We start from the raw sequence: 14,937 nt of genomic DNA, 5'->3' as shown, positions 1-14,937 counted from the left end.
ATAAACCTAATGGGTTCTAAGCTCCGAGTAAACTGGACACAACAAAATAAAATGGGTTTCATCCTCGACGTCATTTCTATTGCAAAGCGGACACCGCCGTTGAGCTCTAGGTACACCATTTTGCCTGGTTGTCTCTATACTTATATATATGTATATGAGATTGTAACCTATACTTACTGAGGATATTTTTACACTTATAAGTTAGTGACTTGGTGAGGTAGAACTGCATATCGTAATGATCTACGATATATTTATACAATCTTCATTTGGAGGAGTTTTCTAAAATGCTTCTCACCTTGCATATAAGTATCTTGCACACGTTGGGTGTATACAAATACGAAATGTTTTTCATTTGAAATAACGAAAAAAAATAGGAATTGTTTAAAAATGGGATTTTTAAATAGTACATGGCTACGGAATATGTGCGAATCAAGAGGCACCGAGCTTAGCCTTACTATTGAATCAAATACAGGTGTCATTTGTTTGAATAATGCACACACCATGACGGGCTTATGCTATAATTCGAAAAAAAAATGTATTTTAAGAATATCTATCCAACAGAAATGTTTTGGGGTTTTATCCCATATTTCATAAAAATAAGCATTAGCACGAAAACCGAAACACTAATAATAAGTGTCAACTATTCGAAATATTCAGCTTTTTCTATTGTTACTTCATTTCCCACGCAATGGTTTGCCTTCTCCTTGTCATGCTGTTCGTTCTGAGACAGTCGATCGTTTCGCCTGTGATGTCTGAACCGGGAAATACCCTAGATGACCGAGTTTGTTGATGATACATGAAGAGAGTTTAGCTGAATTGATTTCAGAAATTATAGGTTTTCAAATTATAGGTAAATACTAGCTTTATAGGCATGACAGCTTCGCCCCTCTTTCGCGCCCTTTACAAACGATAAATAAACATCGGCATGCGTTGCTAATTTCTTAATTGCATTATGTAATATGTGAATTTTTGACTGAGAAAATATCGTTTTGTAATAAATAAATCATTGTTATCTTACAAAGAATTCTAAAGTCTATTCAAAATTCCAGAAAATAATCCCAGTAAAAATGTTATCATACACGTCTCTGATTTTGATAAACACATAACTATACGTAATTGCCGGGCCAAGCGAATCGATAACATTTGACTGGGATTATTTTCTGGAATTTTGAATAGACTGTAGAATTGTGAACATGTAGCCCAACCCAGTACTGCAACGCTGGGGGAGCTATACCGGCATAACAGGTATCCTAACGGAAATAGTAACATTGAAATGTAGTCTCCGCGCTTAGTTGTTGCTTACTCTGCTTAACGAACATAAACTACATGTATCCATAAACATATAATTTGATTGCACACCCACTGCACAACGATGTGTCATAGCAAAATAGTAGAAAGATCAGTAGAGGCGTGTTTTTTTAATATATTTTAATGTTACTATTTCCGTCTGGATACCTGTTATGTATAGCTCATCTAGCGTTGCAGTACCGGGTTGGCTACATATGTTCATATTATTCGTTGAAGTCCCCACCATATTTGCTTTAATTAAAAGATATTTTATTGCATAAATGAAGCAAACGGATTTGGCACAAGTTATATTAACATTACAAAGGCCCTCTCCATGATAAATTTTACATAAATTAAGAAATAGCATTATTTCATCACAATGAATACCATTTATTTCATACAATAAATAAAATAATACAACAGATATAAATATGATGAGTTAATGTCATATCACATTAACTAAACCTTTGTCTGGTTTTTATACTTTTGCACATTTCTAAAAATTGAAGTGTTTACTTTTACCGACAGATTTTCATGAGCAGTAATATGTGCTATTGTCCAGGTGGGCCATATGAACATGTAAATATGTACACAAGACACCAAGTGTCCTGAGTTTACAATGTAATCCTCTTAAATCCATCGCTATTGCAATCTTCACTTTAAAGTTTTATGGTCAGTTTGATTTACGAAGAAACGAATTTTTATTTACGATCAAGATTTATTATGCGCTCAAGTCTTTAAATGTATTTACAAATCTACTTGTTGGGTGTTATAGACTCCCGGATATATCAGATATAATATGCAATCACTCCTTAATACACGTTAACATTTAATATATGTACATGTTGTTGATCACCTATCCATATAGTTTACGTTCTCAAACTAGATATGCTCTAGATGGATAGGTAATTTAGGTACAAGCATCCGTATCTTTATGTAGTAAACTGATGAAATTACCATAATTTAAGATCACTCAGTATTATTAAAGGTAATTGACCTACTTGACGTGCTTAATGTAAAAGTGTGTTTGTCTGGTTTAACCAGCGTTTGCTGTCAATATATAACGTACATATGAACTATTTGATAACAATGAACAGAGCATAATAAAGAGAATAATTAAAAAATAAAACAAAAAATAAATAACAGCTTGCTATACACATACAACAATCAAACTAGCATATGTATATACATATATGTATCCTATTATTGGCCTTCTGGTAATTAATCCATTAATGGGGCACTACTCTATGTCTGCTTCCGTTTTGATTACCTCCCTTGTTACTAAGGGCGCTCTTGGAAACCTTGCTACCAATGACAATCGTAGAAATTGATCACGAGGTGCACTTCGTGACGTCCCCGTGTTTGTTTGACAACCTTTCGCACAGAGGAAGATAAGGAAAGGTAGCCGTATAGATTGCATTCTGACTTCACTTATCTGCCATAACAAGGTAAGTAAATGGTTAATAACTTATAATATAATATGCATGAATTGTAGGGAGTCGTTGAAAGCAGTACATTAAACAAACAATTCTTAAAAATGTATTTTTCATTCGGTGTCTTATTCCGACACCCTTTCTCTGCATCGGGATCAAGCGTATCATTTGCCGATCAGGTAGAACGTATCGTGACAGTTGGCGATGAACGCAAACAAAAAGACACTGCTTATGTGTTTATGTTTGCTGATAAGATTACAGGACAGCCTCTCATTGCTTGGCAAGTCTTTGATAGTTTAAATGAATTTGTTTTATATTCTTTCTGTGAAAAACACGTGTTTAGTTGGTAGCAGTCCAGGATGTATCGGTGCATGGCAACACAGTTGTATGATAATCCATTCATAATCATATCTGGTTTGTTCTGCTTGTCATAATCATAATGTTGACTGCTGATATATATTGTCATTGTCAACTTAAATTGTCTATGACAAATCTTATGATAACAAACGATTTAGTGTATATTAAATTGGCATTTTCTGCATGTTTTTGTTCTATTTCCTTTTACCTGTTAACAATCTATTGATTGACCAGATTTGTTTTTTTCATTTTTTCTGTGAGTAAATTCAGTAAGGCCTATTTAACTTATTCCATATCCCATTATTTTGTGATTTCATATTTTTAAATATCCAGAGCTAGTCTCCCACATTTTTATATTAGGAAGGGGAATGGTTCTTTTCACATTTGTTAGAAATCAAATATTTTTTTGCTTTACATATTAATCAGTATTCTTTCACTAATTAACACTTATAACCATGAACATTTAAGTGTAATGATTTCCATGCTTTATCAAGGTTAAACTCTTAATGTTCGAACTAAGAATGTGGGGGGGATGGACATTAATATATGAAAGTTTTATTTATATGGCGGGTGGGTACACATAGATTATCCTATTGCTTTACCATCCTGACCTGGTTCCATATCTATTACCTAGCTCTAGGTAGCTTGGCAATTTAAGGGGTGTACAACATTTCATAATGAGGATAGAGCTAGTCTGCTGGCAAAGTTTAAAGAAAGAAAAAAATCAGAGACCATCTAAAATGATTTCACTAGCCCTACCTTAAAATCTATTAGGTCGAGCCCGGGGATTTGGGTCGATAGAATACAATGTTTCCAAGATAAAACATTTCTTCCAGAATAACCAGGTTTCAGATACGCATTTCACGCGATTTGGAGAGGGGACTGTCACCTCTCATTAACATCAATAATCTGATGACAACAATGTGTCAAAACACTGGGTGTTCATAGCTGCATGTTTAAGTAGCATCGCTACTTCGCTACCTAGTCAAACTTGTTGATATATAACAATGTTGTTGACATTCAGACTCGTGACATTATTATGAAATATCATCACAACCTAGTCACACTTGCTATTAGTTAACAATATTTATATTAAGTCTCATTTCTAAGTTTTTCTCCAGAGTGAGGGATTTTGAATTTTGAAATTCTGCTTACATATATAAATAGCACCTATTCTGTTCCTTCTTTTAAAACCCTGAAAAAAACCTTATATATGAAGTCTGACTATTGTAAAACATTTCATATTATTTTGCTTCTGTTGGTAGACTGTATAAGGTAGTGAATAGGTACAAATTTATATTATTTCGCCTCTGACTCTGTTGCTACATTGGAAATTATCTTGATGGCAGTACAAATGTCTGTTTACGAGTACATGAAGTAGCTAGTGTTCAATTGACTGGCTTAGTACATTGTAGTAGGTAAAAGGTCCCCTGTGTAGCTGTACCTATAGTGCTGTTTAGCTTACCTTTAGGCTACATTGATCTCCGACCCATAGCATCTTCCCATTGGTAATGAATAAGTGATGATGTTGTAATCAGCAGGCCGAGTGTTACACCAAGGAAGGATACCTTTTACCTGGTGTAACATTAAAATTTCAGTGAACTTAGTTTGTAATGTGTATTCAGTGAAGTAAATACTGTCAGGTGATCTTATCTTGTGTGACATGCTCCACCATTTTATGGGGGAGTGGGATGGAGATATCATAAAATATATATTTTTCAAACTTTGTTTATTTTACAACTATTATGAAACAAGTTTTTACAACTTATGCTAATCACTCTTGTTGGCACAGATGTTAAGTGTGTGTGTGTGGCACAAATGTTAAGTGTGTGTGTGGGGGGGGGTTCAGTGGGATGACACCAGAGTACCTACCCAGAGAAAACCAATGTCCCTCACATCAAGATTCAATGTCGTGGCTCTGGCAATTTTATGGGTAGATTTTAATGAATTTTAAACTGGACCTGGACATAATGTTTATAAGAAGATGCAAATATATTTAACTGAATTTTGATATCAAGTATAACTATACATAAAGTCATGGGAAAGACATGTCTTCATTTACTTTCTATTTTTTTATACAGTAAAAATGTGAACATTTAACTCAATTATCTTTGATAAATCATTCCGGTTTAGTTGTGTTCACATACAGATTTTATTTTGACTATTATTTGTTGAATATTAAAAAGACAGAGTTCATCGAGTTGATTAAGCCAGACACTTAACTGTTAGGGTTCCAGGGTTGCTGTTATTCATTTAAATGAGTTAACTTAAACAATCATTGGGTTTTTCCACAATACTCCTGAGCAGCTTAAGGTAATTGATGAAGGCTACGAACCATTTAAAGCATAGGTCTCAAACACCACCCTTTCTATTCTTCATTTTATAGGCAATATTCCATAGACCTGACAAGGATAAGAACTTCAAATTTATCACATTTTTTACTGAAATTTGAAAACAGATTGTATCTGTTTAAAGTGTTCAATCTGGGATTGGTAATAAATGTTTTCGTTTAAATTGCCTTTAAAGCTTATGTATACATTATTAGATTGCAAATCTGCCCTTTAAATCAGTGAAACCACTACTGCACACTTAATCTTAGGTACCTTCAGACTTTAAAAGTATTTTAATTTAGAATGGCCAAACCTATCATAAATTATAGTCTTAACTCTGTTAAAAAATCAGTACTGAGGAGCTTAATGACTTCAGTCTGGAGCAATCTCGTAATGTGCAAAAAGGCATGTTGTTCAACTTACATTACTTGGTATATATAATGTATTGCACACTTTTATAAAACGGAAGATAATTTGTTTTGACTCGCCCCCAGAATTCGTGATAGATCATATAAGTTGAGCTTTGTAAAAAGTTTAGAACATGCATATATTCTCTCAATATATATAGACAACATCGGTGACACTCTAAGTGAATGTATCAGTCTCTGTTATCATCCATCTTCCATGAATACATGTATAATGTATTTTGGATTGAAACCACCTTGATGATTTACTAAGCGTAGGGTCTTCAAGTCTGAATAATTTCTAAAAGATTTGTTGCATATATATATATATATATATCATGTACTCGACCCCTATACTTACACAAGCAATTACTGAAGGGTCCAGCCCCTGTGTTATCTGGTAATATTTATCCACTTTACATGTAAGCCTTAGTATGTCATGTGTCTGGCTCCTGTGAATGTGATAACCAATCCCTATATTTCTAAATCTGATGAGTATATAATACTTACTATGATCCCTATACTTACAAAACCCTATATACCTGATGTGACCACTCTCTGTGTATATAATGGTCAACCCCAGTACTGTATATATATCTCGGTGTCTGAACCCTGTGTAGATAATTTGCTATCATTTGAATTACAGGTCAGTGTTTTAATGCATGACATCATGTGCCTGGTCCCTGGACAATACTTTTGACCACAAGACTTGCACAAGCCTATATCTCATTGTCTGGCCCCTGTGAATATTACAACCTCTCAAGTCTTTTCCCTAAAAATGTTCAACCCCTTTACTTAAACAAGCCAGTATCTTGTGTGTTTGGCCCCTGGGACCCCTACTTTGTATACAATTATTATATTTTAATTTGAAAATTTAGTTTCATTGTTCTTAACTGGGGCAGTAATACATCTAAGATGTTCACTTTCAATGACAATATTAATGTAAATAATATTCAGATATGACTAAAAAGATTTTCAAGCCATTAATTTCATGCTAATGTATCATAAAACACCTGATTGAGGCTAATGGGTTCTGGAAGAAATGGGGTATACAGTCCTTTCATGATAATCTAATACCCGTAAATTTTCTATACAAACATATAATGTATCAGAAAACTAATATCCATGCTATATACATGTACAGACAGATTTCTCAGGTAGCAAACTGTCTATTGACAGAACCAAAATGTAACTTTTCAAACACATTTCATTATTTAATAAACTAAGATTCAAGTTACATTAAAATAACAGCTTTAAAGCAGTTAAGTTGCAAAAGAAATAATGTGGTATGTATTTCTGTCATAAAGAAAGTTTCAAAATTCACCTTATATCGGGGTATGTTTCAGAAATGGTACTTCAGTTTTCCATTTTATTTAAAATGTATTAATCATAATAATTTACAGGTAGCCAAAAAGTAAGATTTGCAATATGGCAACATAAAAAAATACAGGTAAATGTTCATTGAAGGGATTACTAATACGGATAAAAAAAAATAGTTAAGACTTTTAAGTTCTGTTTTTAAGTCATGTGTATTGGAAATAACAATACTGCAAAAATACATCTACTTAAATCTACCTAATTCTTTTGTGCGAGGTCTTTTATTCTTTTGTGTATTTAAATAGACCAGTGAGGCCAAGCGCCCTGGCTAGGGTTCCTGTGTATGCTAATGAATCCATAGAAGTCTGTGAGCTGGTTGCTGGGTAGCATTAACCAAACAATAAGACAAACATACTGACAGTACTGGGTCTGCCATAGTGGTGTTTGGTGTGCCAGTCCACCTCGGTGTGTGTGTTGTTTGTTACTCTATGGTGTTGGATACTAACTTATTCCCTGATCTGTTGTCAATTTGTTGACATTTATTTGTTTTGTGGGTACAAGGTAAGACTGTTTGCTTTATGGAAGATATTGTATATGTTTGCTTTATGGAAGATATTGTATATTTAGATAAAAGTCTCGTTATCTGATAGAACTACTATGCTATAGGTGGACAGAAACTTAAAAGGTTTCAATTTGTTTGCTTAAATTGGACCACCATAATTCTTGTCCGATCTGAGTGTGCTTTAGATTTTTTACCAAGTATATCTGATAGCGTAGCAGTGACTTGTGGTCCGGGTTAATAACTAAAATACTATGAATTATTAAGCTGGTATGTTACTATATAAATAAATCAAATATTCATGACACCATACATTTCATTACATTAGAGTTTGCCTAGTGATAGAGCTATTCTGAGTGTTTTGAAGTGGTAAATCTTGTATCTCCTATCTATATAAAACTGTGTTAAGGTAAACCCTGATAACAACCTGTCATGCTAACAGAGGTGGGGGTAGTTTTGTTATGTTTCTATGTACTGAATTTAATTGAATTCTATTTTGTATTATTGCTCTATCCTCTGGATTTATTTTGGTGCCTGAACTCTCATGAATTTATTTTAATTTCTTGTTTAATAAATCTATTTGAAATCCAACTGTAGAAATATGCTGAATACTAACAAGATTCCGGTAACTAGGGGCTTCTTTGGCTTCAGAAAATCAGGATTTCTGTAGAGAATATGTTGTAAAGAGAAACTGATTTGAAAGTTGAGTTATGATGTTAACTATTATATCATATGTGCTGTATTTTCTAGTTTTGACACGTCCAACTTTGTTACTTCCACTTAGTGAAGTACAGTAGTGGTACTTTTAATTATGTAACTTTTCATTTGTGAGGAACAGAAATTATATAGATTGTTTAAAACAGAAAAGTGACCAATACTTTCTTTCCCTTTTTCAGGAGTGTGCAGACTTAGTGAATAAACATGGTGTACAATTATACGAAACCCCGGGGGCCTATTGCTGCCATGTACAGCAGCCCTGGCCCATGTTACGGACTTCCTGGGTTAGTCGGACAAAAGTTTCATGACCCTAGGAGTCTGCATAATAAGGGACCAGCTTATCCCTTTGGAATTCGTCACGGAAAATTCAGGGATGACTGCAGCCCTGGCCCCTGCTACTTGCTTAACCCTAAGGTGTATAAAGATGGTACTGATGGTACCCCCAGCTATTCTCTGTATGGAAGAAAAAAGGACCTCTCCGTGTTCAAAGTGCCAGGTCCTGGTGCATACAGCCCAGAGAAGGCTGGACCTACCTCCCATCACAGACACCCAGCACACAGCTTCGGCACACGTCACCAAAACAGGAAGACAGATAACACACCAGGTACAGTTTCATTCACTTGGTGTGTTTAGTGCACCACACTGACACATGATTTTGCTTGAAATGTAGGTGTGTAATTCTTAATTCAATAAAGCACAGTGGCTATTCCTTTTTTCATTTGATTATAAAAGCACAACAGTCCCAGCTCCTATTGATAGAAGAAAACTTCTGTCATTGAAATAGACTTACAATCCAGAGTATAATTGGAATATAACTTATTAACCAGTCCTGTTATCATTGAACTAGAACAACAATTTCTCCTGTTATCATTACAATAGAATAACAGTCCTGTTAACAGCAAAGTAAAAAATCAATCTCCTAAATAGAACAACAAACCATGAAATAAACAACAATCCCTATAATCAACAAACCATGAAATAAAACAACAATCCCTATAATAAACAAACCATGAAATAAAACAACAATCCCTATAATCAACAAACCATGAAATAAAACAACAATCCCTATAATCTATCATTGAAACATTACAGAAATCGCTGTTATCATTGAAGTAGAACAATAATCTGAAATGCAATTAAAATAAATTTTATCTACATCTAACATATGTATAACATTTAATTAAAATCTTATAAAAAGGACTAGAAACAGGAGATACCTGCCATAAAATGCATGTTTGAGTAAGTAACTTTTTCACCCTTTAAGTTTAACAGATTGTCATGACTACAAAAATACTTCTCTTTGAAAATGTAAATTTGTTGTGTTTATTTACAATAATTGAATTAATAAAGCAATAATTCTCATAAGTTATAATGTTTGATTCAATTAACAGCATTATAGTACCAGTAAAAAAAACAACCAAAAACTACAGTTTAGCAGGTTCCATTTACTCAATAAAAGGTGTGGGGAAGCATTCAACATTTATTTGGAAGGTTCCATTTATCTGTATTTAAATGTCAGTAATGGGAATGAAAGATTAATTGATTTCTGATTACATCTTTAAAATTCCATTAACTGCCCTAGATATTTAAACTGTATTATAACATTCAATGCGTATACATGTGCATTATAATTTATTCATCCATGAACTCGTACTGGCTTGTATTGAATAAGTCGTATAGTACAGTAACTCCAGTGGAAAATATACCAGCCTTTATCAGATTACACACTTTTATCTCCCAGATCAGACATTCAATGTTTTATACAAAAAATCATTAGATCCATGTTGAAAGAAAATTTATTCCGAAGCAATAAGATTAGCACTTTAAAGGAATTTGAATAATTAAAAATTTGTGTACACTAAATTGACACTTCACCATCCACTTGTTTATTGTAAAATAATGTATGCATGTGATGTTATTGATTGATACCTATTCACAGTCACACCTTCCCTTTACAACTGTATTTGGGATTTATTGATTTCCATGTCACGTTATGTCTGCGGTGTAAGTTTACTAGACTTGCTCAAGTTCTTTGTTGAAAAAAGTACTGAAGACAGAAAATAATATAGAAATATTTTGAAGAAAATTAAAACTCAAAAGGTTATTGAAATTCTGTACTGGAGCTGGTTTCAGTATTTTCATGAATAGTAAAATAGTGTTAGTTTTCTAAAACGTGATGTGAATTTCTTATCAACAAATGTTATGTCATTGATGGGCTAAAACACTGTGAAAAGAGTTTATATTATCTTCAAACAATTGTTGGACCATTTTGTTACCAGTGAACTGTCTAGTGTGTTTTAGGTATAATCAATATCTGAGTTTCACAGACCAGGAGCTGAATATTGTCCAAGCTTAAATGTCAACAGTATTGTTTTAAACAGACAAACACTATAACGTATATGATGTATGTATTGTTGGAAATGAATTGACCGCTTACCTAGACCCTACAGCTAAGCTGTAGTGTACATACTGAAAGTGCCAATATGCCACTATTATCACGCATATCTCAAGTGATTCAGGGATTTAAGTGCTTGTGTGGGTGGAATACTGAAGACCATGATTGAGAAGGTTAAATAATGATTACCATGTAGGTATAGACTGTTTAGGGTTTCGTGAAAAAATTAATAATGAAATTCTAGATGGCATTTGAGATCCCTTCCTGATCAGTATCTCCATAGAGCCACCATTGTGAATGTTAACGTGCAATTCACAAGTTAGGTGGTCGCCGAGAGTTAATGGATATTTACGTTCATGTACAATTTTTTATCAATAAATATTTCAGTTTTTACAGTATTCTGTCAGGCATTCATACGATTATTTTCTGTTGGATTTTTTTTATCACACCTTGAGATGAATTGTATTGTATTACAAGATATCTAGTTATAATATGAATCAGGATATGAGTAACGATAGTATCCTTGTTTATATTTATAACACAAATGATGTATGAACATTCAAACCTTGATAGGATACACACCCAAATATACAATGATTATAGGTAAAACAGAATAAATTCCTGTGCAGGTATTATCAAACATTTGATAAAAAGATGTGTGTAAATAACTTTATGCATGTAGGACTTTTTAGGACATTACTTTGAAACTTGATTCCTAGATACTCATTACCACTACAGAGGAAAATTAACAAACATAATATCTACAGATTTCCCCTACAACATACACTTTTTTTTTTATTAATTTGCTGAAATGAATTTATGGTAAGGTTTCCAATCCAAACAGTTGAACTATATCAACATACAGATTTTTTCTTTTTTTCTTTGTGTGTAGTTTTGATGAAAACAAAACTATATTTTCCAAACAGGAAAACTGACCAAATCCACATAAGGCCTGCTTGATTTACAGGCAACCAAAAGTAAACAGGCCTATGTTGTTTATTTTTTTAGTAGCCCCGTTTTTGCAACACTTTTTATTTTCAATTTATTCTCAATATGCATATCAGGAACACACTGAAGATTAATTATAACTTGAGAGAGAAATGTTGATATTTCACTTTTCAAAGATCGGTGTTTTATTTATTAGCAATGTGTTAATAAGTAAATCTTGTTTACTTCAGCTGCTAACAACTACACCCTTCCTGATATGACTGGCAAAACTGTGCAGAGTGGAAAGAAACAGTCTCCAATCTACTCCATGACTGGCCGCCAAACACAGGGAGGCTTCGGTGAAGATATGGCCAAGGTAAGAGTTTCCCCCCCTTGTTAGGTTATTAAGCTTCATAGCCAATAAAACAGCTGCAGTGCACTTAGAGTCATTTTGAGATTGTTTGGGTAAATTGAATTACGTTTGTACATATAAATCATAACTTCTGATAACTCTGGTATGTACATTCGAGGAACAAATTTTCATTTAAAGATTTTTTTATTTTTTCTAGAGTAAGTGATTTTGCACACAAGTTATTTAATTATTTAAAAAAAATCACAAAGGTTTGGTTAAATCATATGTTGTATTCTTGGTGTTCTAATATGTACTTGTGTTGTGTTGGTTGGTAACAGGCCCCGGGACCCGGAACATATGGTACCACCGATCCCAATGCATACAAATCCAAAGCTGCTCTGTACAGCATGACAAGTAGAAATATGATGCCTGGTGACACCACAAAGAAACCAGGACCTGGTGCTCACTCACCAGAAAATGTAAGTTTCTCCTGCCTGTTCTACACCAGGTGGCATACAAAACCTGTATTACTTAAACATTTAACAGTGTCAATTAAACATTTTAAGGGCAAATTATTTTTAAATTGTTATTACCTGTTAAGTTCTTTCGATATTGAAATTAAGCAGACTTTTTATGTTACATTTACTGCATGATAACTTAAGTTGTTGAAATAGAAACAGTTCAAAATGTTAGAAAGTTATTAAAAATATGGGGTTAATATTCAACGAAGTTTGACATTTTCCAGCTTCAAAATCTTATACAGCAGCTCTGTGAAATTAAAATGTAATTAGGATACTATGTTAGTCTTAAAAATATGACTATTTGATATTCTACTAAATACACTTTTTCTTTTCATTTACAGGTCTACATCAATAAGAAACAAAATCCTACATTCTCATTTGGAATCCGTCATTCACAATACTTGGCACCATTAATAGTTGATGTCCAGGACTAGATTTTGAAATTGGAAACACGATTTTGGATGATATAAATTTCGGACAAAAAACCTGTTTTATTTACAGTTTACAACTACAGTTGAAATCTGTGCGATAACATTTACATTCCTGCCAATATATTTCAGAAATAATGTATTTAATTTTTTTTCCTTGTTGATGGAACATTTCCATAGTCTCTTTCTGTCCATAGCTCTGGCTGTGATATTTCCAGGATGTTTAACTATATATGTTTAGAATTATAGTTACTGTAACTGTTGTCTTTAAGTTTATTTAAATTTTGTGGTAAATGTTTATTTTTCCCCAGTGAGTAAATAACTATAATAAAACCAGAGCTCAGAACTTGCGAGGTGAAATTTTGTCAGTATTAATGAAATGTCACATTCAGGGTCAAATTTGTTGGAACTTTAAAGAGAATTTATTTCTTTATATTTATATGTTACTGTAGTCAACGCGTGTAGAACTATTTTTCTTTCGATAGGAAAAATGATTTTGAAGTTTTTATTGTCACGTTTGTAACGTAGACCTTCTTTTTACTTTTGTGATATCCTTGAGTACTGGTCATGTTTTTTGCACACATACATTCTGCATACACATCAAGTCATCTGTATATTATACCTGATCTTTTATTGATGTTCAGATAGCAAGTATATTTATGAAAAGAATATTTACATATTTAATTATTTCAGTTCTCTGTATATAAACATTTTTATAGATTCTTTATCTTGTGGGTATACAGCAATCTTTCCTGGCTTATACATTGTAGTATATATACTAATGCTATCACATGTGTGTGTGACTGTATGGATGCAATTTCAAGTATTAAAAAGCATTATGATATCATGTTCTGATCCTAAGGGTTATGTATACAGCATGATGTAATTTGCCAAATTTCAGCCTGTAATTCTTTCAAATCATGGTTTATTCTGTAATAAGTATTATTTCAACAGTATAAGTATTATAAATTCTGGAAAAAATTTTCTCGCTCACAATTATGATCAAAAGATAATCGGTATTAGAAGTTCGAAAAGCTGTGATTTTTGATCAAATTAATGATTATAAGCATGGTAATACTGGACAATCCACGATTAGATTATTTATACATTGCTCAATACGATGCAGATTGTGGTCTACATCTGTGTAGATTATGAGTGGTAGATTGTTTTTTCTTAGTGCACAGTACAGGCACCTGATATCAGTATTGTAAAGTCCATCGTTAATAAAGAGCGGCACAAATGTAGCATAATGTATGTTTTGTTTTATATGTGCTACCTTTCGTGGAGAATGACTAACAGATAAATAAATTGCCTTCATGATATTTCTGATGTTGTGTTTTTTATGCTGTCAGTGTCAGTCTCTGACTTGACATATTTGTATATCCAATACTGACTGATTTTAGAGGTGGGTATTGCAAGCAAATTTCATATTGCAATATATAGGGAATATTGCAATATTATTGCAAAATATAGGGAAAATTGCAATAAATAAAAAAATATTGCATTACCTGAAAAGCAGTGTACTTTTCACTAATTTTGGAAAGAAGTATGGAAAGAGAGCATGATTTAGCAAGTTTTCTTACAGTAAATTGAAAAAAAACACCACTTTACATAATGTTAGTCTTGAAATTTATCAGACAAAACAGGCTAATGGTGTTTTTTTTGCCAGAATTAAATTTATTGCTGCAAGGTATTGATACTGCAATATTATATATATGTTGTTATAGGATGGATCAGTCCCATTTTCAAAAAAAAAAATTTCTTACCAAATTGCAAGAAATGTATTTTGGGCCAACATCTGGGCCCACTTGTATAAAACATCTCAAAGTTAAAGAAAATCTCAAGCAATGTAATGTCTATGGGAAATCTTAGACTTGAGGTAATCTCAAGAGTTGAGATGCTTTATACAA

General features: G+C 32.9%; 1 protein-coding gene across 2 annotated transcripts; it reads left to right on the top strand.

The window, feature by feature from the left end:
* Positions 1–2,618: 2,618 nt before the first annotated feature.
* On the top strand, positions 2,619–14,349 carry LOC110460640 (outer dense fiber protein 3-like). Of its 2 annotated transcripts, none has more exons than XM_021513663.1 (5): positions 2,619–2,735; positions 8,584–9,008; positions 11,978–12,102; positions 12,417–12,557; positions 12,941–14,349. In XM_021513663.1, the coding sequence occupies exons 2-5, from the start codon at positions 8,609–8,611 to the stop codon at positions 13,031–13,033; spliced, it is 759 nt and encodes a 252-aa protein (XP_021369338.1). In that variant the 5' UTR covers positions 2,619–2,735; positions 8,584–8,608; the 3' UTR covers positions 13,034–14,349. The 2 variants fall into 2 exon arrangements, with proteins under 2 accessions (XP_021369338.1, XP_021369339.1); XM_021513664.1 differs by lacking the exon at positions 2,619–2,735 and adding an exon at positions 7,543–7,689.
* The last annotated feature ends 588 nt before the right edge of the window (positions 14,350–14,937 follow it).

This window comes from Mizuhopecten yessoensis, unplaced genomic scaffold (assembly GCF_002113885.1).
Source record: "Mizuhopecten yessoensis strain PY_sf001 unplaced genomic scaffold, ASM211388v2 scaffold10447, whole genome shotgun sequence".
Lineage (NCBI taxonomy): Eukaryota > Metazoa > Mollusca > Bivalvia > Pectinida > Pectinidae > Mizuhopecten > Mizuhopecten yessoensis.
The sequence above is the reverse complement of the archived record's forward strand: the minus strand, read 5'-3'. Positions and strand labels throughout refer to the sequence as shown.